The following is a 15,973-nucleotide window of genomic DNA, read 5'->3' as shown; positions in this document are numbered from 1 at the left end:
ACAGTACCATCAGTTTGCTGATGGTATCCAATTATATATTGCTATCCCAGTCTGTAAGGAATAGCTGTTATTGTCCTTCGGCAAAGTCTAGAGGCTGTGAGCAACCAAAGGTACAGGCTAAAATTGAATCCAAGTAAAATAGAGTTGCTATTTGTACTTCGGTGTGTTTATTTCTTGATGAGCAGGTACTGCTTGTGAAGGAATAGACTCATGACTTGCGGGTAGGAATTCTGGACTCACAGCCTCTGCTTGAACAGCAGGTGGAAGCGAGGCAGACTGCAACTGATGGGCCACTTTGATCTTATATAGTGATGGAGGATCCGGGTATAAGAATTCATTTTCAATTTACCACATAGACATTATAGCCAGGTCCTCTATCACCATATAATTCCCAATAGTCTTTGAGGCTTCACTTAAAGACTACTTGGAACTATAATTGTGGCAGTCTGCACATTTATTAGCAATCAACAATAGGAACACATAATGCCAATTCTGTAGACCCTGCACTGATTGCTGATTGGTTTGTTGGTACAACTTAAAAAGTGTTAGTTTTGATCTATAAAGCTGCTTGCATCTTGGCTCCTGGATAACTACAAGACTGTGCACTTCAACTAGCATTGATATAACCTATTGAAACATCTAGGGAAAAAATTATTTATTAAAGTCTCATGTTTTCAAGAATTTCAGGGCTCTGAAGCCAGTTGTTTCAGTCTTCTGTAGTATAGTGGGGATGCTTTGGAACAACTTCATGACAGTACCAGGTGAGGGTTTTTAGGAAAACGTTGAAAATCAAACTGCCTTGGAGATAATTTTCTTAAATTATACATGATGCCATTGCCATTTCTTTCCCCCTTTTTTGGAAGAAAGGAAAAAAAGTTATTCTTTACTGTTACTTTTGTTTCAGATTTTAATTAGACTGTGGATATTGTAACTTTTTATATACTCAGTCAGTTTCTGAAAGTTATATGATTGCAGCAGAGTAGAAATTAGATATGTTAGTTTAAGAGAGAGATTTAGAATGAATGATGATATCAAAGGAGAAGAATTAATCAAAAGTACAAGGGGTATTCAAGGATAGGATGTTTGGAAGGAAGGATGTATGGGGTCAATGTTATTTAAAATAATCTTTCTTGATTGTTTTTACAGCAAACCCAAGGACCCAATGTTCAGTGCAGGTAATTGTTTTCTTTTCTTTATTGTTTCATAAAAATATATATAACTTTTGTTCTAATAAAGAATATGAAAGACTTTCTCTAAACGATTGGTTAGCAGAATTATTATACTTTGGCTCCTAAATCATAGCCTAGATTTCATTGTAGTGATTACTGAATTGCAGTAAAGTTCACATTTTAACAAACTACTTTATTATATTAAGTTTATAAGCTTACACTTTTTATTTGCTATTTATATTGCTACCATCTTAAAAAAAGTCTACAGAAGGCTACATAAACAGAGGGATAGAATCAAGATCACATGAAGTGTTAATACCACTTTATAATGCCTTGGTAAGGCCACACTTGGAATACTTCATTCAGTTTTGGTTGCCGTGATGTAAAAATGATGTGGAGATTCTAAAAAGAGTGCAGAGAAGAGCAACAAAGATGATTGGGGGACTGGAGATTAATATGAAGAACGGTTGCAGGAACTGGGTATGTCTAGTTTAATGAAAAGAAGGACTAGGGGAGACATGATAGCAGTGTTCCAATATCTCAGGGGTTGCCACAAAGAAGAGGGAGTCAAACTATTCTCCAAGACACTTGAGGGTAGAACAAGAAGCAATGGGTGGAAACTAATCAAGGAGAGAAGAAACTTAGAACTGAGGAGAAACTTTCTGACAGTGAGAACAATTAATCAGTGGAACAGCTTGCCTCCAGAAGTTGTGAATGCCCCAACACTGGAAGTCTTTAAGAAGATGTTGGATAGCCATTTGTCTGAAGTTGGTGTAGGGTTTCCTGCCTAGGCAGGGAGTTGGACTAAAAGACCTCCAAGGTCCCTTCCAACTTTGCTATTGTATTGTATTGTTTGTTCAATAATTTTAATATTCATCAGTCTTTCCCTCCGAATAATATGTCTTGATGTGGTGAACATTTCTTTAATAGAATGCTGCAGTTCCAAATATAATAAATAGGGTTAATGGAGACAATTGCTGTGTTCATGCAACATACCAAAACTATATGTCTTATCTCAATGACTTTGTTCACTATGGATTTCCACTACACTATGAATTGTTATCAGTGGTGGGTTGCAGGTGGTATGCCCCGGTACAGGGGTACTGGTGCCTGCTGGGAGCACCGGCTCCGGAGGACCCACCCGCCCGCCCGCCCACCTGTATTTGAGCTCTTCGGCGCTTCTGCGCACGGAGCATACAGTGCCTGCATAATGCTCCGCTGAGCAGCTGGAGCGTCATGGAACATCGCAGGAGGTGACGCATGCGTACGCTGTGCATGTGTGCGCGCGCATGTTCATGTGGTGGATGCCGGGCCCCATTGCACCGTACCAGTTGCAACGGGATCCGGAATCCACCACTGATTGCGCTAGTAGTAATATAGGAACTGATAAAGCAGGGTATTCTATGGCTGATACTGCACAATCCTGTGCAAACAGTTCACAACCCAAAAATGTAGATAGTTTATACACACTGTAGTACCCTATCAATGTAATCCATACAAACAGTAGAGCTGAATTATCAATAATAATATGGACAAAGATTATGATTTTGAAGATAGTGCTTAAATTGGATGTGTAAAATGTTCCTTTGTAAATGTGTAAAATCTTCATATGTCAGCGTCTAAAACAGAGTCAGTATATGCAGAATAGAACTGATGGGAAGGAGTGGAGGTGCTAGAGTGTGCCTCTTGAATTTCCCTGCTAAATGCCATTTTTGAATTTTTAAATCCAATCCCATCCAGAATTGATCCCAGAACTAGAAATTAGCCTAGTGGAGATACCAGTGTGGAAGAGTTACTCTGAGGACAGAACTGGCAGAGAGGAAGGTGGTGTTAAAACAGGTTTTCTCTCATCTTCTCTCCCCCTCTCTATAAATATCTTTCCCCAATTTCTGATAACCCTGGCAATATGGGCCGAGAACATGTATTTGCCAAAACAAATCTCAGTCTGGCTTTTGAATAAAAACTCTCAGAAAGCTTTCAGTTTATTTGAAGTGTTCTGGGCTATTTAAAATAATAGATTTTTTTAAAAGGATATCAAATTACTGAACTATTATTTTCACAAGGAAATCCAAATTTATTGTTTTACTTTTGATCATGTAGGTCTCTCTCATAGTTAATTTTTACAATGGCTTGGACAGAATGCCAGCCCTTAATTTGTATCACCTGAACCAATACTACTCAGCTGTACAGCAGTAATACAAAATTCGGGACATTATTTCCCCCCTGCAGTTTGGTTGTTGTTGTTGTTGTTTTTGAAATAGTATATTTGGATTGTGAAAGATAATGGAAGCTGCAGAAACTACACAAAATTACATACCGTATGTACTTGGATTTTTCGATTCGTATCCATACAAATGCAAATTAGGGAATATTATATTACCTGCATTGATCATAGAATAATACAACTGGGTACTCTACAGAGCAGGGATATAGATAAGCCTGACAGTTCTTGAATGCATCTTTATCTAGCACTTCTATCTCTGTCTCTGTAACCACAAGGGAAGCGTCGTGTGACACATTGTACAGGTAGGTAGACCTTGCTTCTAAAATCTCATAGCTCTCTAAACAAGCCTATTAACAGGGACAAGCAGTTTGAGCCTGTAAAGGCAGTTTATTCCTTGTGTGACTATAATATTATTAAACAATTTTCCTTTTTTCTTAGCCAGCTTCTTGCAGAAAACCTAATGGCTTGTAAACATTGTAGTACTGAATGTTAATGGATGTTTATATAGGTTTCTTGATAAAATGAATGGTCAAGAAAAAGCCCCAAATGTTAAAGAGAGCTATATAGCATCCCATAATCGTCTGTAATAATAGTTGCTTTGCAGTTTGGCTGAAAACAGTGATAGTGCCTGTTCTAGTATGCTCAAACACCACCCTAACACGTGCCTAAATCAGCCTTTTGCTTTTGATTGAATTGGAGTGCTTATTCACTATCTAAATTACCTTATGTGAGCAATAGATTTAATTTATGACACCAGTAAGCAAGTTGAAGTGAATAACATATGTTTCTGTTTTTTATATATTATGTAAATATTTAAATGGCGCTTAATGTACTATTGGAAATGCCTGGTAATAATTAACATATAACCATATAGTAATGTATACATATTATGCATTTCCATTGTGAAGACTAAACAAATTTGTCCTGCAGTTATATAAATGGTTTATTCCTAATGCCTCATTTATAAATATATTCTTAACTTTCTAAAATTATATATTTATTATTAATTTTTATGGTACTCCACATTCCAAATATGCCATCTGTTGATTTAATTTTTCAGTCTTTTCTGGGTAAATTAAGGTGCTATTTTAAGATTACCACAAGCAGTTAGTATTATCTCTTCAGAGCTCTTTACAACTATTGTACATAGTTAATAAAGCTTCATTCAGCAGTTGTCTCTTTAACTTTGTATTCAATGGCTTAATCTCTGTAAATCTATATGTCTTATTATAGTCTAAGATGCTTACCATATGTTATTCTTTCTATCTGATATGGGACATGCCACTTTTCAGATCAGTCTGCCTATTGTCAGAGGGTGGACTGGAAAGCAAGTGTAACAAATTCTTAATCCATCCCTGGAATATGATCAGTAACATGGTTGGTTTAAGTTAATAATAGGTTTTGTAGAATTATTTTTACATAAATCTATCTGATCCTGAATGATCTACCACAACAATGCCTTTGGCAATGTAGTATAATTTCATATGTTGTGATCGTTTTGGGTATTAATTTATAGTTTCTACTTTGTTTTCATGATATTTGCATTAAAATGCAATTTGTTTACATTTTTTCAGGACTTAGATGTTATTAGAAAAAAATTAACTTAAACAGACATAAAGCATAAAACAGTAACACTGTGGGAAAAATTAAAATTTAATTTTAAATGAAATGGTTTCTGAAAACATATATCCCTGACAATGGGGAAAATTGTATATTTACTCTGTACCTTTCTTTTTCTTTTTGTGTATCAATTCTAACCAGTTCTCTTATTAGCTTTAATTAAAACTTAAAATTCAACTGTGGTTTTTATTTATAAGATTATTTATTAATCAGTTTTTTTAAGATGAAACCCCAAACTTTAATTATGATTTGAATTGAAATAAATTAGCACTCAATTTTGGTTAAAGGCTACAAAAAATAGCAGAAAAAAGTTTCATTCACAATGGGCAGGTTTCAGAAATCACAACCTGTTTTCTATCTTTTTCAATTCAATTAAACCTTTATTATCAGAGTATAATATGTATACAACGAGATTGCCTGAGCGTCCCTTCGTGCACCCCCACAACACAATATAACACAAAGTGAAAGGCAAAAAAATTCCTAGCCCAATGAATCCTACTAACAAACTCCCAGTCCTATTGCACCATGTGAACTTCTGTGTTTAGGAAATTGACAGTTATAAGTCAATAAAAATTTCAATATATATTGTAGTGTCAAGTGCAGAAGTACAGTACAATGTATTTCTTGATATAGGTCTAGAAATGTATCCTATATAGTCTTTGCTAACACATGAGGTTTTATTATAGCAAAATTTATAATATCCATTTGTACTCATTTTCAAAACAAACAACCTACTGATGAATTCATGCTTGCAGAGTTTCTCTAACAACATGTATCAATATTAAAAAGTGCATGTTGGCACTATTGTCAAGACACATTTTTCTTTCTTTTATGAAAACAGCTGCACCTAGCCAGCCTTGGCTGATGTGTACATTTTGTCCTATGTGTTATTTGGATGGGAACAGGGCTGTAGGATAGACCTTTAGCTACGTCCAGGAGCCAAGCTCACTTATTATCTTATTTCAGCTTTGCTTTGCTTTGCTTTACAAACCTGTGAAGATTGTAAGTGCGAGGATTGGTCACAAAGTTACTTTTTCATCACTATTGTAATTGCGAATAGTTTTTAAACAAGGCAATTGCTTAAATGAGGGCTACCTATATTTTCCAAATCCAGCTATGATGTTGCATGCATGGTGCATCAGCACAATTCTTTTACTGTTTTATCTTCAGTACATATATCATTAATCATTGCAAATCAAATACCAAGTTTATATTTAAAGTCATTGGAATTAACATTATAGATACTGATATGCAGATATGTGAAAATTTAATTCAAAGTAAAATTTACTTTAGTGACTTTTCTATGTTAATTATAGTAATTAAGTTAATTCCTCAGTTGGATAGAAATAGAAAAAAAGTCACTCCCTTTCTGAAAGTCAGGTTGTCCTCCCATTATATATTTATTCATTATGGAGTCTCAGTGTATTAAAAAGATTTTTTAAAATGTGTGCATAACTACGTAATTTAAGAGCTTTGGTGGTGGTTTTTTAAAAATAGACGTTTCTCCCATATAACTTGTTAGAGACATGAAATAGTAAAATGGTAGAATACTGTATATGAATGTTGTTTGTTATGTATTTGATTTATTTTTTCAATAGAGGAAGGATATGTTAAAATGTTTCTGCGTGGACGTCCTGTTACCATGTACATGCCAAAAGATCAAGTGGAGTCTTACAATTTGGAAGCAAAGGCAGAACTACCATCCAAAAAGCTTAAACTGGAATGGGTGTATCCTTCTTTATGGACACACTTCAACTAAATAATGCTTATTTCTGATACTCTATTTTTAAAGTACATCTTTAAATGTGATCAATCATAGTAGGCATCTAAATTCAAGGAAGTAGTATATTGTCACAGAAAGAACACAATAAATATTGATGTTATGAAGCTTCTCATCTATATATTATCAATAATCTCAAATTTTCAGTTTAATGCATCCTGAAGGGGTATATTTAAATCTATCAGGTTAGTAAATTAGATGCATAATAAGAAATAGGGTGCTTTAATTACTATCATAATATAGGGAAGTTTCTAGTTGCATAGCAAAGAGAATTTATAATATTTCCATACTATTTTTAATTAAAAACCCAATTATTTAAAAAGCTATTTAGATTCTCAGTACAAGCACGAAGATCATATGCTAATCAAAAACATTAGCTATGCTGGATCCCTTCTTTTAATTATTACTGTTAATATTTCAAGTTATAAGCAGAAATCAATTTCTTTTTTGTACAAATTAAATATAGATTTTTATTTTAGTTAAAATACTGTTGAAAACCATTCTTGATTTCATGTAGTTTGGCTTTTAGTCTAATTTTAATTGTTTTAATATTTAATATTTAAGCATTTAAAAATTAGCTATTTAATGTGATTTCATCATTTTATTCTTTTTTAATCTGTGTTTTATTTTACTTTTACATATGATCTTATTAATGTTATTTTCTTTATTTTGATATGGCCTATTGGCTATTGTGCTATATATGTTGCTTTAGAACTTTTGGCCTAGTACCAAGTATGCTGATTAAAAGAGCTGGAAATTTCCCTTTGGGAAGAATCTCTTCCTATTAGCTGGGGGATATTTGATTTTAAGTGGGAGAAGGAGAATGTTCGGCAGTATGTAAAACTATGCCCGTGCAAGCACGTGAGCAAATTTTCAATTGTTTCAAATCTTCCAACTCATAAATGCATTCATAATTTTTCTAATAGAAAGTTGGTAATCTTTGAAACAGCACCTATGATAACATGCCATGAAATGTGAAAAATATACAACATACTACAAAAATATCTACCTTCTTAAAGGGAAGTGTATTCTCTTAGAACTTGGAACTAGAATTGTAATCATAGATGTAGTCATTAACAAGCGCTACTATTAGCTATGTTCCTGTGAAATAATAGGTAAAGTGTCAAGCAGCCAGAGAGCCTTACTGTATGCACTTCATGGTCCTAGAATTCCACATTATTGTCACTTCTAATGTTCAGTTGTTATATCTTAACTAAGATACCAGCTATGGTTATAGAGGTCGGGATTGTCGCAATAATCTGTACCTCTTACCAACCGGAGAAACTGTTTACTTCATTGCATCTGTGGTTGTATTGTATAATGTTGAAGAACAACTCCAGAGACATTACATTGGTCACAATGATGATGTGAAGTGGTAAGCCATGGAAAAAGGAAGTTTGAAAACAAAATCAGAATAAAACATTCAAAGATAAATCTTTTAGTTTATGCCTGATAAAGAAAACATAATGGTAGGCTTAGCACCAAATGTCTGGGGCTATGAATGAAATTGTCTTAGAAATGATGGTGGCCCTGGATTCACTGGTTAGAATATGCTGTAATATAGAGTCTTGTTTGGCTCAATATTTCATTTTTCCTAAAACAAAACCTGTCAAAAATTACGAAACACATACAACTTAGAGATTGAAGCTAAGTCCTGGTTTGTCTGTAGCAACCCAAATTCAGGTTGCGGATATCTAAAATAATAGGAAATAATATTTAAATAGGACAAGTTTACTCCATATAATATAAACTATAATTTCCAAATATGCATAATTAGACACAAAGGAACAAAGAAATTGGTACAACTGCACTTCTAGCCATCTTCATATTTTTAGTGTTAATAGATGCTGTAGATAGATAAATCCAATCTGAACATTTTGTAATGAAAAATAATTGATTAGATTCGACTAGAAATGGAAATAAAAGAAATTAAAATAGCATTGTAGGGTACTATAGTATGCAGTAGCATTTAACGTTAGATAAGATCCACAATAAAATAAGAATGTTTCTGGTGCACCTCAATAATTTTTTAGGAAATATGAAGTAAAAAGTGTTTTGTTGTTTTATTCATGTTATAAAAATGCTTTTGTGTGTGTGTGTGTGTAATAAATATGTGTTTCCTCTCTCCCTACCTTTTTTTGGGGCAGCCTAGCAGTACATCCTGATAGGATTACCATAGCAACTGGTCAGGTTGCAGGAACATCTAAAGATGGAAAAGTAAGGTATTTTATTTCCTTGAAATAAAATTATTCTTGCCCTGTGCTGGGATTGTTTTAATATTAATATAGAGCAACTGTTGAAATAAATTCTTAATATTTGTGTTAGTGAATAAGATACTAATTGGTTAATAAAATATATGAAAGAAGTTGAAATTGCTCCTAGGCTTCATACTCCAAATATATTTTCAGTCTAAAAATGTATCAGGGTTGCCTTTGCTTAAATGTCTATGCCTTGTTATAACTTTGATTTGGACATTTCGTAAAGTTTCATAAATTTTCTAAACATTAGAGACACGGTTGTAAATTATTTTGAATTCAGTATCCAGCCTATTCATTTATATGATAGTTCCAATGTATAGCATTATTTGGTATGAGAATAATTTGTATCAAAATGAAGCTTTCAGATCCCATTAAAGAAGAATATTTATAGTGCAGGGTTGAAATGAGGGATACTTGGTGCTTTCTGAACTTGGTTGGAGTGATCTTTGGTTGTGCTGTTTACTGTTTCTGAAATGTTCTTGATGTATGGCAGTGTTATTCTTTTTTAGGGCTTGGTTGTGCTGTATTGGGTTGAGTGATCAGATACTTCGATAAAGTTGCATGGATATCAATTTTGTTGAAATATGTTGTATCAATGATCTGTTTCCATTTTCTGCTGTTCAGGATGGCTGCAATGAGTTTGTGCTCATCTAAATAAAGTTCTTATGCAGTTCTCTTGTGGGAGGTTGGGTTGTTGCTTTGACAGTGGAGCACTTGGATGGTGTGGGTGGTTTTTCTTTACACTGTGTTTCTTGTTTGCCTTCGTGGTCTCTGCTGGTGAGGATGTCCAGGAAGGGTAGTGAGTTCTTCTTCTCTGGTAAACTGGAGTCATTTGAAAATGTTGTTGAAGGTTCTAAAGGTGTTCTCTAATTGATTCTTTTTTATTATGATGAAGTGTCATCTACTGCCAAAAGTATTCGCTCACCCATCCAAATAATCAGAATCAGGTATTCCAATCACTTCCAGGGCCACAGGTGTATAAAATCAAGTACCTAGGCATGCAGACTGTTTTTACAAACATTTGTGAAAGAATGGGTCGCTCTCAGGAGCTCAGTGAATTCCAGCGTGGAACTGTGATAGGATGCCACCTGTGCAACAAATCCAGTTGTGAAATTTCCTCGCTCCTAAATATTCCACAGTCCACTGTCAGCTGTATTATAAGAATGTGGGAGTGTTTGGGAATGACAGTAACTCAGCCACGAAGTGGTAGGTCACGTAAACTCGTCCAACATCAGTGTGTGACCTCACAAATGCGCTTCTGGAAGAATGGTTAAAAATTCCCATAAACACACTCCTAAACTTTGTGGACAGCCTTCCCAGAAGACCTGAAGCTGTTATAGCTGCAAAGGGTGGACCGACGTCATATTGAACCCTATGGATTAGGAATGGGATGTCCCTTACAGTAAGTTCATATGCAGGGAAAGGCAGGTGAGCGAATACTTTTGGCAATATAGTGTATATCAAGGGTCACTGACATCCAGGCCATGGCCAACTACCAGGTTGTGGCCTATTTGGAATTGGACCACCTGAGTGACTGGCTGAACATGTGCATGCCTGCGGCGGGCCAGCAGGCACTCGGGCACGTGTGTGCCAGCCTGCTGCTCACGCAAGGGATGCCATTATACTTATATTCTATTTATGGGTTTTCCATAGCTATCTGATTGGTCATTTTAATTACATAACATGGGATTAATTCTTAAATTGGATACAATGCATATACTTTTCATTTATTTAAACATACTGTATTAAAATAGTTTCCTTGAAAATGTTTAAAAAGATGTATTAATATCCTAAATTTGGTCTTTTAATATAGTTTTTCGGTCATTAATTTAAAAAACTAAATTAAAAATCTATGCTAGGTCTCCTTTCTGATATACATAAACTTTAACATAATGAACAATGTATCTTCACCCAACTAACTTCAGATGTGTTGTGGGATAAAATAAGGGGAAGAAGGTCTGTATATGTAAGTTGAGCTTCTAAATGAAAGGCAAGTTATCAGTCAAATAAACTACCCGTAATCTGTTGAATTAGCCCACTGCACTAACTTTAGTCATCAGTATATAAATATTTTCTGTCTCCTATGCAAGTTGTAGTTGAGACTTAAATTTACAAAGATTGCTCTCTAGTGGTCCTGTAAATGCATTGCATGTATATAATATATGAAAATATGTTTATATGTCAAATTAAAATCATACAAGGGCTCTCCAAATGCAGATTGAATCGGCAGTTAATTATAATTTGTAAACATATTTGTTTATGACTAAGTTTTAATTATAAGGTTATTCAATTTTCAAAAATATATTTTATCATTTCAAGATTTTATACAATTTACAGATAGGAATGGCAAGCCACATGTCCAGGTATTTGTCAAAAGTCAACACTGACTTGAAGGTGCCTCCCCACACAAAAAGTATATATAATTAGTTTTACTGTAACAAGAAATTAGACAAAGTGTTTATATAAAACAATAGAATGTTCATATTATAGAAAGGGACACAACAAACTTAATATATTCATGAACTTAAATAGAATCCAATTAATTTTAGACAAACTTATATCCCTGCCCCTAGTGCCCTCTAAAAATACCAGGGACCCTTCTCTCTTCCCAAGAATTCAAACACCAGATTTAAAAAAAAAAGATTTTTAGAATATTGATAATTCTTCATGTGTATACTTGGAATATTTTTCAAAGTTAGACTTTTGGAATTTTTGGATTGATTATGTGCTAGCAAGTTATAGCAACCACATATAATTTTTTCTCATGACAGTTGCCCCTAACGTGGTCCTTCAGGACTTCCAATGATGCATTCATCACGACTGTAATTGACTCTATCCATCTTTCTGCTTGGCCATCCTGTTCTCTTCCACCTTCCCTAACATTAAAGTCTTCTCCAAAGAGCTAAGTCTTTACATGATGTGTTCGAAGTAGAGTGATTTTGAGCCTGGTCATTTGTGCCTTACATGAGAACTTTGGGTTGATTTATTTGATAATCCATTTACTTTATTCCCATTAGGACTTTGAATTGCTTCAGTGCATATGGGAGGGTAGCACCAGTTTACAATTCTGGAAAAAGAATGTGCTTGATTAAATATTTGCAAATAGATGCTACTCTTCATGCATTCCAAAGCATCTTTTTGCCTTCAATCTCAAACACTCCATAACTCTAATATCTGCACTTCAAATGAAACTCTAAGCTTAAAAGAGTGATTTCAATTAAGACCTCTAACAAATTTATAGCACTAATTGTGGACTCTGTCATTTGAACTGTAGCACTGTTACCATTTTCCATTTTCCAAATAATTTGTTTTAGTGTCTGTGACACTGGATCACTGAAAACATGTGAGTATCATGAGATGATTAGTGGTCTCTGAAGCTGACCAGTAGGAAAATACAGAAATCCTCAGTCAGTGCCTTCCTCTCAACTACATTGGTTCATGGAATAACCAAATAACCCCATTACTGCTCTACACAAAAACAGGGAAAATAAAGTTGTAAACATTGCCTCCATTTTTTGACTATATGTATATGTTTCACTGTTTTGCAAAAAATTGAGTTGTTACGAAGAAAAAATGAAAAACATCAAGATGTCATTCTTCCACCATATAAATTTCTATTAAAAGTAGTGATGATGGTATGGAACCATAGCATCACAGTATAGATTTGTGTGAACTCACTGGTCAGGAGAGTGCGGTGGCTCGGTGGCTTAATGACACTGGAGATGGTCTCAGCTCCAGCGGTTCAAGCTCTGGCATTGCATGTCAGGGTGAGCGCCTGTCATTTGTCTCAGCTTCTGTCCACATAACAGTTTGAGAACATGTTCTATACAAATTAACATGCTTTCAAACAGATAGGTAACACTTTGGTAGGGAGACGAGCTGATGCTCTGTGCAGTCAGTCAGATTCCAGATGGTTCTGATCCTTCCCATTTGCAAGACAGCTCTGTGAAAGGAGGGGGCCTTGGGTGACGCTGCAAGAAGAGCAGCTCATCTTTCTCTTTGGTGTGAAGCCAGCTCACCGTTGTGTGTGGCACACTTTGGGAAGCGCACAAGGATTTCCTATAACAGGGGTGATACCTTGGCAATCCAAACCACTACTCTGCAATAGGCTACTGTGGCAACACCATATTTAGTACAACAACAACTGGCCAGAGATGGGTTAAGATAAGAGTTCAAAGCATATGGTTTATATAAGAAGATAGAATTAAGCCAGGAATTTTTTTAAACAGGGATTGTGACATTGACTAAAATATTGAATCTGTGTTCATGAATAAGGTTATCTATGAAATCTACTGGGATCTTTGTGTGCAGAGAATAGGAGGAAGAATGAAGGAAGAGTTTCTACCCAAGGGAAAATAGACTGCTTCCAAATGTGCAGAGCAGATCATACAGTGGACATTTTGCCATGTGGCACAGCTTATATGCCAATGCCAGATCAGTGCAGTTCTACATGGGCAGGTATCCTAAACCTTTTAGCAGCATTATGCCCATAGTTAATTATTGTACCTTCATAGATACATAGAGCATAGAGTGGACTGTTGTTCAAAGTGCCTGTTATTTGCCTTGAGCTGAGCTGATGACTTCAAACAGAATAATGGCTGTTGTTAAAATATTCAAGTAACAAATTGCTGTAATAATTTGACCATAGAAAATAGAACCTCTTATTTTCTTACCTGTGTTTCTGCAAACTGAAAATGTTGTTCCTTCCATCCAGGATGTTGAGAATTGTTTATGTTCTGAACTCTGCCCTTAAAGCATCTATTTTTGTTTGCTCATTTTCACAGCAATTGCTGCCCCATGTCCGCATTTGGGATTCCGTTACTTTGAATACACTACATGTAATTGGCATGGGATTCTTCGATCGAGCTGTTACATGCATTGCATTTTCTAAATCAGTGAGTAATATTTAATGTATATTTAATGTGCTTTGTAAGCTTTTCAGGGCCAATTATAAGTTTTTCTAAATTAAGACTGCTGGATGTCTATGGAGATTCTCAGTCATCCAGATCATAGTTGTCTCAAAGGTGCTTTTTCAAAAGGCAACTGGACTATGTTAAGACTGCTGGAAATTCTTATTTTTTAACAAAATGCATTCTTGGGTAACTTGACTTAAATGTGGGTTGTATAGATTTTATTTGTTTCTAGAGAGTCTATCTGAACAATATGAATTAGTTTTGCTTGATTGAAATCTTTACTTAATTAAGGAAGTTTTAAGTGCAAGAACATAGTTTTCAAACATATTTATAGGTATAAATGTTGTTACATAATATCCCTAAATAACTATCTGTATATTTTTCCCATTTCTTTACTTTTATTTTGGGATATGAGAAACATTTAGATGAAGAAAACAAGCCTCTCTGTCCCTTATTCCATTGTGTTTTTCTCAGTAGAAAAACTCAACTGCTCAACTAGAAGACAAGCTGTGGAATTAACTGAATGCAGAAAGAGAGTCAGATTATTTCATTTGTTTTAGAAGTCACACAGTTTGGGTTTCACATTCAAATACATTGTTGTTGAAGCTATTTGATCTCAGCATTCTCAAGATGCACCATTTTTTCAGACAAAGTATTCATAATATCCTAAGTGCAAAACTGTAACTGGAAGATGACTGTTTGGTTTTGAAATAGCAAACAACTGAGGGATGATGGAGTACTTCATACTTTATTTCAGAATGGAGGCAGTAACCTGTGCTCAATGGATGACTCCAATGACCATGTGCTTTCAGTATGGGACTGGCAGAGGGAAGAAAAAGTTGCAGAGGTCAAGGTATTTTGCTTTTGTGTGTTGTACTTGAGACCAGAAGGAATTTGTGTTTGTGTGTGTGGTAAAAAAAAATATCCATAATATTTCACCTTCATTCCAACATCTTGTTGGTGTTGATGTGACCACCTGTCCTCCTATTAAATTGTTTTCCTGTTTAAATGTATCCATTATAAATGAATGCTATGGGAGAAAATATCCTGCCTCTTCTGTACATCTGTAATAAGGTTTACTTATTAGTGGAAGAAATCATAACAAACTTGTTCTGTATGGATAAAATAGAAATGAAGAAATCAGCACTATTCATAGCTCTCATTTCTAAACTGTGCCAGGACCTTCCAGGTCTGTATAAGGTGCACATTTATCTTATAAATATATAAAGTGTAGATTTATCTTTTTTGGTGTAAAACCCACACTTGCAACAATACAATAACAAGATTCATGTATGAAACATCATTATAAATCTTTAAACAATCCTTACTCATTTGTACATGTAAGAAGACTGCATACGTAAAAGTTATGTTCTTTTAAGACATGACACATATTCCAAACCTTTACATGAAGTATTTTGTGTTTATTTGTTTTAATTTAAATACGAAAGTTACAGTGCACTAATATGGTATCAAACAAGTTCTTATAACTTAATATTAAAATTATTACTTTTGTTTGCAAATTTAAAGTATTTTCTTCTTCTTCTAGTGCTCTAATGAAGCAGTATTTGCCGCTGATTTTCACCCTACAGATACTAACATAATAGTTACATGTGGAAAATCTCATCTTTATTTTTGGACAATTGAAGGGAATTCTCTTATCAAAAAGCAGGGATTATTTGAGGTACAAATGTTTTATGTTCTTGTTTATTTTTTCCCCTTGCAGCCAGAGGATTATTAGAGGAATGTTAATATTCTATCTCCCAGTTTTGCTCTGCTGTCGTGCTGTTTCTTTAGAAACATGAAGTCGTAAACCGACAAATTCATTTCTTTATTTCTTTTGTATCCTGAACTATTCCCTAGTAACCTTCATCTTACTGTATGTTTTTATTTATTTTTTCTTTTTAAAATCCCAGCAAAATGATATTTCTCATTAGAAACCATGAAATCAGTAATTTAATTATTTTAAAGTATTACGTATTAACTATCCACTTAATCATGATTAAGTGAAG

General features: G+C 34.5%; 1 protein-coding gene across 3 annotated transcripts in view; it reads left to right on the top strand.

The window, feature by feature from the left end:
• The window catches only part of EML1 (EMAP like 1), a 145,734-nt gene that overhangs the window by 111,246 nt on the left and 18,515 nt on the right, over window positions 1–15,973 (top strand). For all 3 annotated transcript variants that reach the window (XM_081935782.1, XM_081935784.1, XM_081935783.1), the window contains exons 5-11: window positions 1,147–1,175; window positions 6,612–6,741; window positions 8,019–8,168; window positions 8,941–9,010; window positions 13,836–13,946; window positions 14,722–14,817; window positions 15,511–15,645. In XM_081935782.1, coding sequence (XP_081791908.1) covers window positions 1,147–1,175; window positions 6,612–6,741; window positions 8,019–8,168; window positions 8,941–9,010; window positions 13,836–13,946; window positions 14,722–14,817; window positions 15,511–15,645 — 721 coding nt within the window. The remainder of the gene's footprint in view (window positions 1–1,146; window positions 1,176–6,611; window positions 6,742–8,018; window positions 8,169–8,940; window positions 9,011–13,835; window positions 13,947–14,721; window positions 14,818–15,510; window positions 15,646–15,973) is intronic.

This window comes from Natrix helvetica (genome assembly GCF_964273705.1).
Source record: "Natrix helvetica genome assembly, chromosome: 1".
Lineage (NCBI taxonomy): Eukaryota > Metazoa > Chordata > Lepidosauria > Squamata > Natricidae > Natrix > Natrix helvetica.
Note: the sequence above shows the minus strand (reverse complement) of the source record. Positions and strands in the feature narration are given on the sequence as shown.